We start from the raw sequence: 12,339 nt of genomic DNA on the forward strand, positions 1-12,339 counted from the left end.
TTTGTTGTAGGTCTCACAAGACATGGTAACATTCCTTTTCTATAATGAAGAGGTAAAATGAAAGGAGATCACAATCATGTCAGTCCAGCATGTAATGTGAGCTAGTAATGTAGGTCCCATCCCCTACAGATCTGGAAACAGCTGGACAGAGGATTATCACAGCCTTTACTGACCCAGGTAGAAATAAAGGGCAAAACATGGGTGCAGTCCTGACTGTGAATTTCAGCTGTTGACTCTTAAAATTAAAAAATAAGACTTTTTTACCCCCTTGTGATCAGAATGAGTTCATGTGAGGTAACAAGATAATAGTAGTCCAGTCCATTGAGGCTGTGTTACCTTATTTGACAGGAGTCTGTAAATCTAAGCATGCATTTCTTTGTATTTGGTGCCATTTGATGAATAACAAAATCCATTATACTCTAAGTAAATGAAGAAAGCTATATGCACACACAAGACAGACACAAACACAAGAAAGAAAGACTGAGGAAATAATAATTGGCCTTTCCATGTTATTTATAGACAACTGTAATGACCACAACAGCTCTGTGCTTTGGTCATTTATTTTTAGTAAATAGTCACATCAGCTGGTCTGTTATCTTCCCTGTCTTCTGCTGAGCTTATGAAAGGGATTAGGGCAGGTATGGCACTTTCCATCAGTGTGCTCCTACTTTGATAGACTACTTCCACAGAGACCAGCACACACAAAGAGAGAAAAAGCTTTTATATAAGCAGAAGCACTTCTGTGAAGTTTGTGTGTTTAATGGGAATGCTTTCAAAGATATTATGTCATTTTTCTTCCTTTGAATATGGAATTTTTACATTTATGAATGCAAATCACTGCTAAATATGTCCTTGCCACTTTCACTGTAACTAATATTCCAATGACCCTGAGCCAGTTTATTGAAAAAACAAAAAAGATGTTGGCCAATGAGACAAACTGGATAAATTACTCAAAAATGTATTCATGCCAATATAATTCCTTTATCAAAGATTAAATGTGATACTCCCATCCATCAAGCCACAGATTGTTGTACACAGTGACAGCACAGCTAAATGCAGTGTATCTGATATCCACATATTGGTGTTGTTTCTATATCATAATAATGTTGGTTCAGGATTGAAAGCCAGATTAAAAGATTAAAAGCCACTGACCAATCACATTCTTGTGATGTCATAAGTTTGAGATCTGATGGAAAAAGGGGGGGGGAAAGCCTTGAAATAGCTTCTAAAACCATTAGCTAATTTCTTGGTAAGTTGATCCTGGAGCGACACTGTTATGATGATATAGAGCAAAACCAACACGGGGATATCAGAATTGGCACATAACACATAAAAGTGTGTTATAAAGTGTTCTTTAAACAGTCAGCCTTTCTGCGATGGTAAATAGTCTATTGCAAAATAATCTACCACGTTAACATAATTCGGCACTACGTGTGTCAGCTTTTGACCCTACGAAAATGTTGCTCACCCCTGACTCACCACTGACATTTTATCAATGGAGTTCATCATTGTAATGGTTAACTGTACTCTTCTAACAGCAGCAGTAGCTGCCTATGTTAATAAGTCAAACAACCCGAATGTTGTGACTCAGAGGCTTAACAGCTCTGGGTTATGTGTGGCTTTGGCAAAATATGTGATACATGAAAACTTGCCTGCTTAACATTTTTTGTGGTTCAGAAAAGGGTTTTAAAATTCTCTGCAGAGCATTAAACCCAGTGTACATCCTGAAAATCATGGCAAGAATTCCATATGGGATAGTGTAGTGACCACCCTGAGTGCATTTACAAGCAGGAAGTCTCTGCTTTTTATCGATGATTTTTATGGAAGAATGCCTCTATTTACAGCTTGACAGACATGACAAAGTGCTGTGCTTGAGTAGAGGAAGTTGTTTCTTTTTTTTAAACTGCAGGACACTTAGCTAGTATTGTGCATACTGAGCTGCTGTGCATCGGATGCCACTGATAGAATGGTTTCCAGTATACAGGGTCCCCTCCATAGGAGCCCAGTTTAACTATATTCAGACTTCTCACATCTAGATTATTGTTGCAACTTCTGCAGCTTTCATTTGTGCAAATTTGTGCAATGTAGTGAGCTTACTGAAATACGTTTTATGTCTTCCATCCAGTACCCTCAGCCACCAATGAGAAGAAGTTTTCAGACTCAGTGGCTATATGTGAAATAAAAAAGATATTTTTTCAGCAAATTTGAATCTTGAATGTTGAAACCTAAGCCTTCTGATGCACAGTAAACCCAATGATCAAGTGACTGGTGCTTTGGAGACTGTCGGTCCTGATCAAATCTGTAGTTTTCTGGCCGTTGCCGCCTCTCAGGGCCTGACATTGCTGTCTTTGAACAGCTGTTCTGTGGATTTAGGAGTTGGGGAACTCTTCCAAGACATATAAACAAACACAAGACCAGGATTAGGATGGCTGACACTAATAGATCACAATTCTCAGTCTCTTGCTTTCACTCTCTCAACTCTCATCCCCCACCTCATATGATCTTCTTCTTGACACGTCATGCCTTCTTTCCCTGTCTGATTTGTCATCTCACTAGCACCTGACTATCATGTCAGTGTGACTGTTTTAACAGGGCATACCTATTTGTTAAGTGCTTATATGCTGTGGTTCTCTGGTCTTGACCACTTTAGGTTGTCCCCTCAGACTAAGTCAGGAAGGACTTTACCAGATTTGGAGATTTTACCAGGTTTTCCAGGACAGAGACACATTTAAATTTGTATTTATGACAAAATAACTTGAAATAAGAAAAAGTATATTCTAAATGAAAAATTCATGAATAATCAGTATGGTTACTGATACAGCAATCATTAGGTAGATGTTGATCTATAACAGACATTTTGTTGACCATTAGCCATTTTAGTTACACCTGTTCAACTGCTCGTTGTGACAACTGTTTAATCAGCCAATCACATGGGAGCAGCTGCATTTAGGCAAGTACACATGGTCAAGACAACCTGCTAAAGTTCAAACTGAGAATCAGAATGGGGAAGAGAGGTAATATAAGTAACCCAAAGAGGTCAAAACATCTGGTGAGTGGCAGTTCTCTGGATGAGAGAACCTTCTTCTTAGAGGTCAGAGGAGAATAGCCAAACTGCTTTGAGGTCATAGGAAGGCAACAGTAACTCAAAAACCACTTGTTACAGCCAAATGCAAAAGAGCATCTCTGCATGCATTTAACTGAAACTTGGAGTACATGGGCTATAACAGCAGAAGCCGCACTAGGTACCATTCCTGTTAGCTAAAAGCAGGAAACTGATGCTCACAAAATTTGATAATAGAATATTAGAAACCCACTGGCTGCTCTCATGAATCTCAATTTCTGCTCCGCTATTCGGATGGTAGGGTCAGACTCTGGTGTAAACAACATTAAAGAATGGATCCATTCTGCCTTTTGTTCATCCCTTTATGACCACAGTCTACCAATCTTGTGATGGCTGCTTCCAGCAGGATAGTGTTGCCATGTCACAAAAGTCAGATAATCTGGTTTCTTGAACATGACAATGAGTTCACTGTACTAAAACGGCCCCCACAGTCAGATATCAAGCCAATAGAGCACCTCTGGGGTCTGGTAGAGGAGGAGATTCGCATCATGGATGTGTACCTGCAGCTGTGCGATGCTGACAGTTAATATGGACTATCTATATGCACTATAAATCTCTGAGGAATGTTTCCAGCAGCTTTTTGAATGTATACCACTGAGAACTGAGGCAGTGTTCTAAAACAGAGTTCAGTCTAGTACACATCAGGTATACCTCACAAAGTGACTGGTGAATGTACTTAAACCACTTTTGCACTGTATTAGTATTATCCTTTTAAATTTACAGAGGATTACAATAAATTCCTGCATTTAAAAATATTTATTGTTACTTTCATGATGCCACCTCTTGTTTTTATTAAAATGCTCTCCCGAGTCTTCAAATCAAGATAAACAGAAATCATCCTTTTTACGGTCGCAGCAGATGGCCGCCCCTCCCTGAGCCTGGTTCTGCCGGAGGTTTCTTCCTGTTAAAAGGGAGTTTTTCCTTCCCACTGTCGCCAAAGTGCTTGCTCATAGGGGGTCATTTGATTTGGGGTTTTTTTCTCTGTATGTATTATTGTAGGGTCTACCTTACAATATAAAGCACCTTGAGGCAACTGTTGTTGTGATTTGGCACTATATAAATAAAATTGAATTGAATTGAATTGAATTACAGACATGCGTCAAATCTATTCTATTTCTTATTCAAAATTTTAAAAAAAATCTATTCAACAGGGTTTATTGGCTAAGGTTAAGGTTATGATGACTTACACCTCAGAGGATTAAAACCTTCCAAAGTTAACTAAAGCTGCTCTTTAACTTTATATCTCAAACATCTGCATGTTGGGTTGAAGTGATATCAGCTGAAGTTGAACTAGGGCTGGACATTTGTGTAATACCACTTTGTACCACAAAATGGTGTAGTGAGTCAACTGAACCTTTATTTAACCAGGCAAGTCATGAAGAGCACGTTCTTGTTTACAATGGCAGCCTATCCAAAAAGCAAAACCTCTGGAGAAACTCGGTGTAGCTTAAAAGAAACACCAACTGTTAGAAAGTAACACACATCCAAAAAATACATTTCAGCACACACTGCTAAAAAACAGGTGGTACTTACAAAAAGATATTTAAAGGTGGCTAACATTAGCAAACATTAGTTGTCATTAGTCGTCCCAAGCTAGGCTACTGGTCATAGGCTGTGCCATTCACTGGCATTCACTGGGCTGAACAAATATGGGGCTCATCGGTTTTTATTTGATATTATAAAAATTTTAATCACGCTTGTTTGCGTAGTTTCTTCACTTGTCATGCACTGTGAATTGTTCAAAGAGCGCAAAAGCCTTGCTTTAATGCGTGTTATCTTGAGTGGGTGTATTGTGAGTGTGTTGAAGTGGGAATATACATCAGTGGCGCTTGACCAGTAAGCTGACTCACTGATAAACACAAAAACAGTGGCTCCGTGGGACTGACTGCATTCTTCCCTTTAACAGCCTGACCCCTTTCTTTCAAATGGAGCTCATCCAGAAACCAAAGAGTCAGAAAAGAGTCTGCATCCTTCCACAAGTGGTATTGTAAACAGCAGGTGGCTATATTTAGAAATTAAATCAGTTCAACCACAACAAATCATATTTACAGTTAAGAAAACAGCGATTTAGAAAACTTGTCAGTAAACAAATTAGTTTACTCCTTCCACAAATTAAAATACAAATGCCATGTACCTAATTCCTATTGTGAATACTTAAAAAAACAAATTCAACATTTTTAAAATGTAAAGCTGTCATTGCAGTGCAAATTTCCAGTGTATTTTTTATGAGTAAGAATTCACGTCGGCCTCCTTAGAAAACCCAAGTTTTCACCTGTCATCTTTCACCACCGTCGGTCAGTCCATCGTCATCAGTATCCAAATTCTCCATCAAAGTGATATCAAGATGATGTCTTTTATGACACTTTTATCGTAGATGACGAGGGACTTCCACCTGGAAAAGACAATGATATAATCAAGCTAGGAGGTATTAATACACATTACTGCTCACCACGTGACTTTCATTTGTCTGACATTTTGTTTGACCCAAATCAAGCAAGAAAGCACAGCGGTTGGATGCCTGGACAAAAATGTTTATTCCCCAACCAGTTGGCAAAAACCTCCTTGCAGTTGTTTTGGTCACTAGCAGATTGCCTGTTTTCCATGGTAGATGCCACCTTGTCTGCAAACACTTGCCAACTACTCCACAAGTAGGAGTGAAACTGTGAAGAGTCCCACGCAAACTGTAAACCACCTTTTATAATCTGTTGGATGCACAACTTTTACTTTGAAGGCGAACGTTCTCTGTTTCCAATTTGCGCTGCACTTTTTCAAGGTTTGCCACCACCCGGTAAGTAGTTAGCAAGTGATTGCAGACAAATTGCTGTCTTTCACACACACTATAGGCTACGGCGGCAACTTGCTAGCACCTAAAGCAATCTAGTGGTCAACTCATGACGACAAACGTCTAAGTAATTTTATCGGTTCACATTTTTATGAAATTTTTGGTATTGTACATTAGCTAATGTTTTCTCCCTTCCCCAGTCTAATGCTAAGCTAGCTAGCTACATCTATTAGATTCATCATCCAGACGCATTGGCTACCACTGATGAACTCTTTTTCTAGTTGTAATAGCAGGATACAGCATTGTCATTGTGTCATTATGATTTCTAACACAAACTGGAGCATTGCATCAGTGATGTGCATAATGTCCTCGCTGGTGTCAGTAGATGTGTTAAATGTGTGTTGCTGGTCCGTGTTGTGTTCTGGTAAGGTGTTGTGTCTTTCTTTATCTAAGTTTCAGTCAACAGTTTCTATAAATACCTGCATTAAGTGGCTGGAATTTCACAGCTACACTTGGAGACCCTGCTATCTGAGGGCAGAGCTAATTTTCCACTCTAGCAATGTGAAGAGCTGTAATAAAGCTTCAAAAGCATCTCTTTTCTCGGAGGTAAAAATAGTTTAGCTCTCAGAATAATAACAGAAAAACAAAGTCCAGATGGGTTCATTTGCAGTTCCCTCTTGTTTGTCCTATTATATTTTCCTCCATATCAGTTAATCTGCCTCTTCAAGATAAAAATACTTGACTTGTTTGGCCGTCATTATTATTTACTGGCTGTAAAAGCGTTGTGATCGCGCCAAAGTGCTGGATGGCAGCAAGTAGCCTTTTGCCTGCCTACCCTCTACAGACAGAACATAGCATGTCAGCCACAGAGATGACTCAGACACCGCTGACTCTGTGTCATACACATCTAAATTAAACTCCCCGCTTGTTCAGTTTGCTTTCGAGAGACTCTGCAATTTTGCTTCAAGAGCTCTGCTCGTCTGCTTGTGTTTCTGCTTGAGTGTTGAATTTTGAACTTTTCCCACAATGAAGCTCAAAGCACTCTAACCTCACACAACTTTTGGCTGAGTGCTCTTCTAAATAATCAAGTTTCAGTCTGATACAACTTTTAATGTGAATATTAGTAATTAGAAGCAAATTTGGGGCTGGAAAAACATCAATTTAACACCACTTACCCGTTTCAGATTGCGCATGCTGCTATTGCGGATGGACTCCATCAGCTGATCATGGGCTGACCTCATTGGCGTTGATGGCCTGCTGCCCTCCTCCCCTCTCCTCTCTACCGACACTGGCCTAAGGGCATTTTTGAGCTCCTTAAAGATGCTGTTTGTCTCATCATTGCCCGACACCTTCCCCTTCTTCCCCTTCTTCCCTTTTGTTTTCACCGTCTTTTTCTTGCCCGCTTCATGCGCCTTGATAACCTCTGCAATCATCCTCGTGGGCTTTTTCTTCTCCTGCTGCGGGAGAGGAGGTGGAGGAGGAGGCGGGGGTGGAGGTGGGGGAGGAGGTGGCGCAGGGGGTGTCTGTTTTTTAGCCAGGTCGTTTCGGGGCAGTTTAGGTGAGGACCAAGGAGAGGCCCTGGGTGAGCTGTAAGGGGATGAACTTGGTGTTCCTCTCTGCTGGCAGAGAAAGGCGCATAGACAAATAAATGGATAAGCAGAAAAAGTAATATTTCTGGAAAAGCTGTGCAGTTGAAAGTGTGTGCATTTAAGTTTGAGCAGGTGTTCATTCATATGCAAGCAGTGCTAGCAGTTACAAAACTAAAGTTAAAGTAGAGGAACTGTGAAAAGTAAAAATACATATATAATAAATGGCCAACAAGACATTCACCCAGGGGTTAGTGACGTCCAACTTTTAACCGTGAGTTGTTTTTTTTGTTTTGTTTTTTTAACTAGGTGTGTATCGGACTGTGACATCAATGCACACTAATGAGGTAGCACCTTATCAATAACAAGGCAGCTACACCCTCAATAATACCCTGCTTTATTGCTTATTTTACTCTAAAATTGGACATAATTTACAAAATAAATACCATGACCTATTAAATATGACTTCTGATTGAAATCATAAACCCATCAGGGAACATTTTAAAGAGATTTCAGAAGATTTTTGTGTTCATTTAATTTTTGCATTCCCTTTTTAAATTTCCTTATTATTCTAGCTTCCCCAGTTTTCCTACTGTAGTTTAGTGTCAACGATAACCTTGGAGTGATCGTCAGCTCTGGAGTTAACAATTTATGATGAAGATCTTACTCCTTTTCACAAAAATAAGAACTTTGAAAACAGTAATGTTAGTATAAATTGTAGTATAAGTGGGGTGCGGGATGCTGTCCAGCTAGACAAAATAAAGCCACAAACCAGCGCAGTGGTTCTGCGGTTAACAGCTCCTTCTTGTGCCCCCTGCTGGTTCTGCTGCTGCTGCCTCTGCTCCTGTAGCCGTTTCTGCCTCTGACGGTCTTGGTTCCTGGTGAGGATCCCTGTCATGCTCATTCTTGGCCCAGGTAGGTTGAACTGGTAACCCAGTTTGATCAAGGTGTAGTTTTCCCTCAGAATTTTCACCATCTCCATTTCCACCTGCAAGACATGGTTGTACGTGATGATGTCATTAGCACAGACACAGAATAGGAATGAGAAGAAAGAAATCCAACCTGTCCTCCACACATGTGCCTCTGGTTATGAAACCTGAGCTCCGTCAAGGTGTTGTTTCCTGGTAGTGCTTGAACCAGAGCCATCACGCCTTTTCCAGACACATAGTTGGACTCTATATTCAGGCTGATGATGGAGGAGTTCTCCTTTAGCATCTTAGCAATGGCCAGAGCCACGGGGTCGTCAGCTCGGGTGTTTGCGAGGCTGAAGGTTTTCACGTGTGTGTTTGACCTCAATGCTTCAGCGAATCGGATGAGAGTTTCCTGAGAAGTAAATTATTAGTATTTATATTCTTCAGACATATCAGAACCTCTTAGTATAAAAAAACCTTGAAGCACAGAGAGTTATAAAAAGTAAAAGAAAATATGATTCTGTTCCTTCAGCACTGCCACCACCACATAGAAGCCAGGACATTCATGAAGTCATCTGACACTTCAGAAAGGCCAGTGTTTACCACACTGACACAAAGCCTTGGTCCCAAGCTGCTGTTACAACAATACTAAAATTAGCCACAGCTTGTATGAGTAACTTTCCTGCTTCTATTGTGCAACCCACCAGAATGGCTTTAGCATCAAACACAGATTTTAGAGCACATGAGAAACTGGGGCTGTTTTGGAAAGTCACACCACTCCAAGCCTTCCAACACATTCAGTTTTTCATGTGGTTCCTTAGGAAAATCGATTGCCGACCCCTGAATCTCATGGGTGGTTTGGATTTGCCAGCCTCAGCCAGGGTGACAGCTGCGAGCATCTAATATTAGTCAATGAGAAATAATTTGGAAACTAACATGATCATCTCATGACTTCGTTTCTAGGATGCTAATGTGGATAAAATTTAAAAAGCTACTAAAAAATGTAGTCATCATCAGAAGATAGCTGATTAGCATTTTGCTCAGTTCTTTCCTTTTTGCAAAGGCCTGCAAAGCTTCCTGTAAAGAACTTCCTGTATCTTCATCTGCCTGGTTGTGAAATTTAGCTAAAAGTTAAGCAAAACTGCTGGATTTGGAAACAAGGCTTATAGATTTAAATTTCACAAAGTCACAAATTTGTTTAACTCACGATAGAGCTGATTGCAAACCTGTTTTGTTTGATTGCCTTATGATAACACAAGTGAAGCAACACACAGAATGATCAAAACCTAAATGAACGTAATGTTGTGATTCGTGCAATTCTTAGTCAGCAGCTAATTGTTATTATTGTTATTATAACCATAGTTATCTACATTTCCTGTGACATGTTGGTGAAGATATTTTGTGAAGTTAGTTTGTTATGAAAGAATTTTATTTGTACCTGTGAGATGTCATCTATATTATTGAGATTAACCTCAGTGAGTTCAGAGTCATTTCTAAGTACTCGCTGCAGAGCGTCATCGACGACAGTTGGGTTTCCAGTGGTGTTCGGGTCGGCAGGTGGTGGAGGAGGAGGAGTCCGCCTAATAGGCTCCACCCTCTGGGGCTTGAGCAGGGTTAGGTTCTCGGCCCACGACGTCACCTGCCCTGAATTATTTGACGGTTCAGGTTTTGATTTATTATTTTGTTCTTCTTCCTCTTCGTCTTCTTCTTCCTCCTCTTCTGTTACAGGTTCTTCTTCACTCTCCGTCTCTTCTTCCTCTTCTTCATCACTGTTCTCGGCTTCCTCTTCTTCCTCCCTTTGTTTTTCATTCTTTTTTTGCTCCTTCTCATTTTCATCATCTTTGTCCTCTTCTCCTTCACTGGTTTCTTCTGTCACACAGTCCTCCTCCTGTTCTTCATCCTGTATTTTAATACAGTTAATGTCTGTGAAGGTTCTCAGTCATCCAGACCATCGTAGTCTAAAGAGCTTGGAAAGAAAAGCGTCTGGATTCTTTAAGTTGCTTGAAGATGTTTCACCTCTCATCCGAGAAACTTCTTCAGTTCTAAGGTCAGATCTAGGTAGAGGATCAACAGGGGGTTCATGACCCTCTTGGGGGACACTCCCCTAGGACTTAAATCTGGGACTCTCCACCATTTGACCTTAGAACTGAAGAAGCTTCTCGGATGAGAGGTGAACGTCTTCAAGCAACTTAAAGAAGTCCAGACGCTTTTCTTTCCAATCTCTTTAGACTAATACAGTTAATAAAAGCTTGAAATGCTAGCAGGATGATGTGATATGGACAGCGTCTTACTAGAAGAATTTGTAATAATGTTACTTTAAGTTACTCTGTTCTTTGGCAAAACTAATAGAACACCAGCACAAAAACATAAAAATAAAATAAATGTTAACACTAACCAGTTTTGGGCTTGCTCCACCTAACTCATCCTCCAGCAGTCTACGTGTCTCGTTCTCCCAGTACTTCATGAGGGCCTCTCTGCTGAAGGTGCCTGTCGGGGTCTTATCTGTCTGGTCTCGCTGTCTGAGTCCTATGGGCACATTGGCATCAGGATCGATGTCCGACAGCTCCTTTTCCAACTCAGCCAGCTCCTCAGCGCTGAGAGAAGCCAAAAGCTCATCTTCATCAAGGTCTTCATACTTACTCAGCTCTCGACGATACCCAAAACAGCTCATGGCCAAAGTGTGATAAGCACAGAAATGACAGAAATGCAGGCAGACCGGTTCTTGATTTGCTTATGATCTGGTGTAGACCCCAAAATGAAGACGCTTGGGATTGGAAATTCCAACAAAAGATACGGTCCACTATGAAACTAGTAGAAATTCAAAGTTAATTCAGGTCTTTAATGGCAAAGAAAAAAGTTGTCTGCACATTCTGGATCCAGTCTTCTGCCACTGAAGCCCACTCCAGTCTGAACCAGATCTGTCCTGGCCAACCGAGTTTATGTGACGGAGATCCTCCGTGTGTGTCCGTGGCCTCTCCTCTCTAATCTCCACAGCTGCTGTTCAGGCCTTAAGAGAGGGATCAGAGGGGAACGTACTAAAGTGTAGGCACCATGATGCAGCATCTTTTTTTGGGAGGTGCTGCTCTGAGAGGCAGAGACACAAAAAGCCTGTGAGCTCAGAGACCATGTGTCCTGTCAATGTAGTAGTCTGTCACCTTTGTTCATAGCCAACTGGGCTCAACATATAGTCAGCACAAGAAGTAAGGCCCATGACATATAGTTGAAAAAATGGCACAGGCTTGGCCGCTACATATCCTTCAGCAAAAAGTTCTCTTTCTCTTTTATGCCAGTCTTGATGATTTTATAAACACATAAAATAGTAGTTAAACATATTGACTACTATATGTTTAACTACGTTAAAGCCTTATTTATATTGAATTCTGCCAACTTTAGTTGGTTTACCCACCAAAGAAATGGGACCTAAAATGTTACATATATTTTATTAGCCACAGGTTTTTGGTAGCGGCCACTGAGATTCCTTCAAAAGGTGACTGGGCTCTCCCTTAGGGACATGGGGAGGACACTCGCAATGTGGAAGATGATGTTCTTAGACATCAATGGGAGCCAGTTGAAGTGCTTTGGACAGTTAGCTAGGATGACTAGCGGGTGCCTTCTTGGTGAGCTGTTTCAGAGAGGCATGGTCCTGGATAAATAGGAGAAGATTGATGGGTGTATATAATTTATTTCTCTTTGCTATTTGGGCTGATTGGGATCTGATGAATGTAAAAACAAAGAAATATCTTTTTACCTGATTTTGATTTACAAGGGCCTGACATCCACATATGAGGACATTCGTTTTAAATTTTGATAGAACAGGGACAGTATAATGTCCTCGTAAGAGGATATCAGGCCCTTGTAGAGCAAAATTTAGTATTGTGGTCTAGACAACCCAAAATGTGATGTCCACATATGTGGACGCCAGACCTAGGTGGTTAATAA

General features: G+C 40.6%; 1 protein-coding gene across 1 annotated transcript; it reads right to left on the bottom strand.

The window, feature by feature from the left end:
* Positions 1–5,307: 5,307 nt before the first annotated feature.
* On the bottom strand, positions 5,308–11,219 carry lmod2b (leiomodin 2 (cardiac) b). The gene is made up of 6 exons (XM_063501329.1): positions 10,796–11,219; positions 9,839–10,300; positions 8,552–8,812; positions 8,262–8,477; positions 7,079–7,519; positions 5,308–5,513 (listed from the first exon to the last, which is right to left on the bottom strand). Exons 1-6 carry the CDS (start codon positions 11,069–11,071, stop codon positions 5,487–5,489), a joined length of 1,683 nt encoding a protein of 560 aa, XP_063357399.1. The 5' UTR covers positions 11,072–11,219; the 3' UTR covers positions 5,308–5,486.
* Between the last annotated feature and the right edge of the window lie 1,120 nt (positions 11,220–12,339).

The sequence above is a fragment of the Pelmatolapia mariae genome, linkage group LG17 (assembly GCF_036321145.2).
Source record: "Pelmatolapia mariae isolate MD_Pm_ZW linkage group LG17, Pm_UMD_F_2, whole genome shotgun sequence".
Classification (NCBI taxonomy): domain Eukaryota; kingdom Metazoa; phylum Chordata; class Actinopteri; order Cichliformes; family Cichlidae; genus Pelmatolapia; species Pelmatolapia mariae.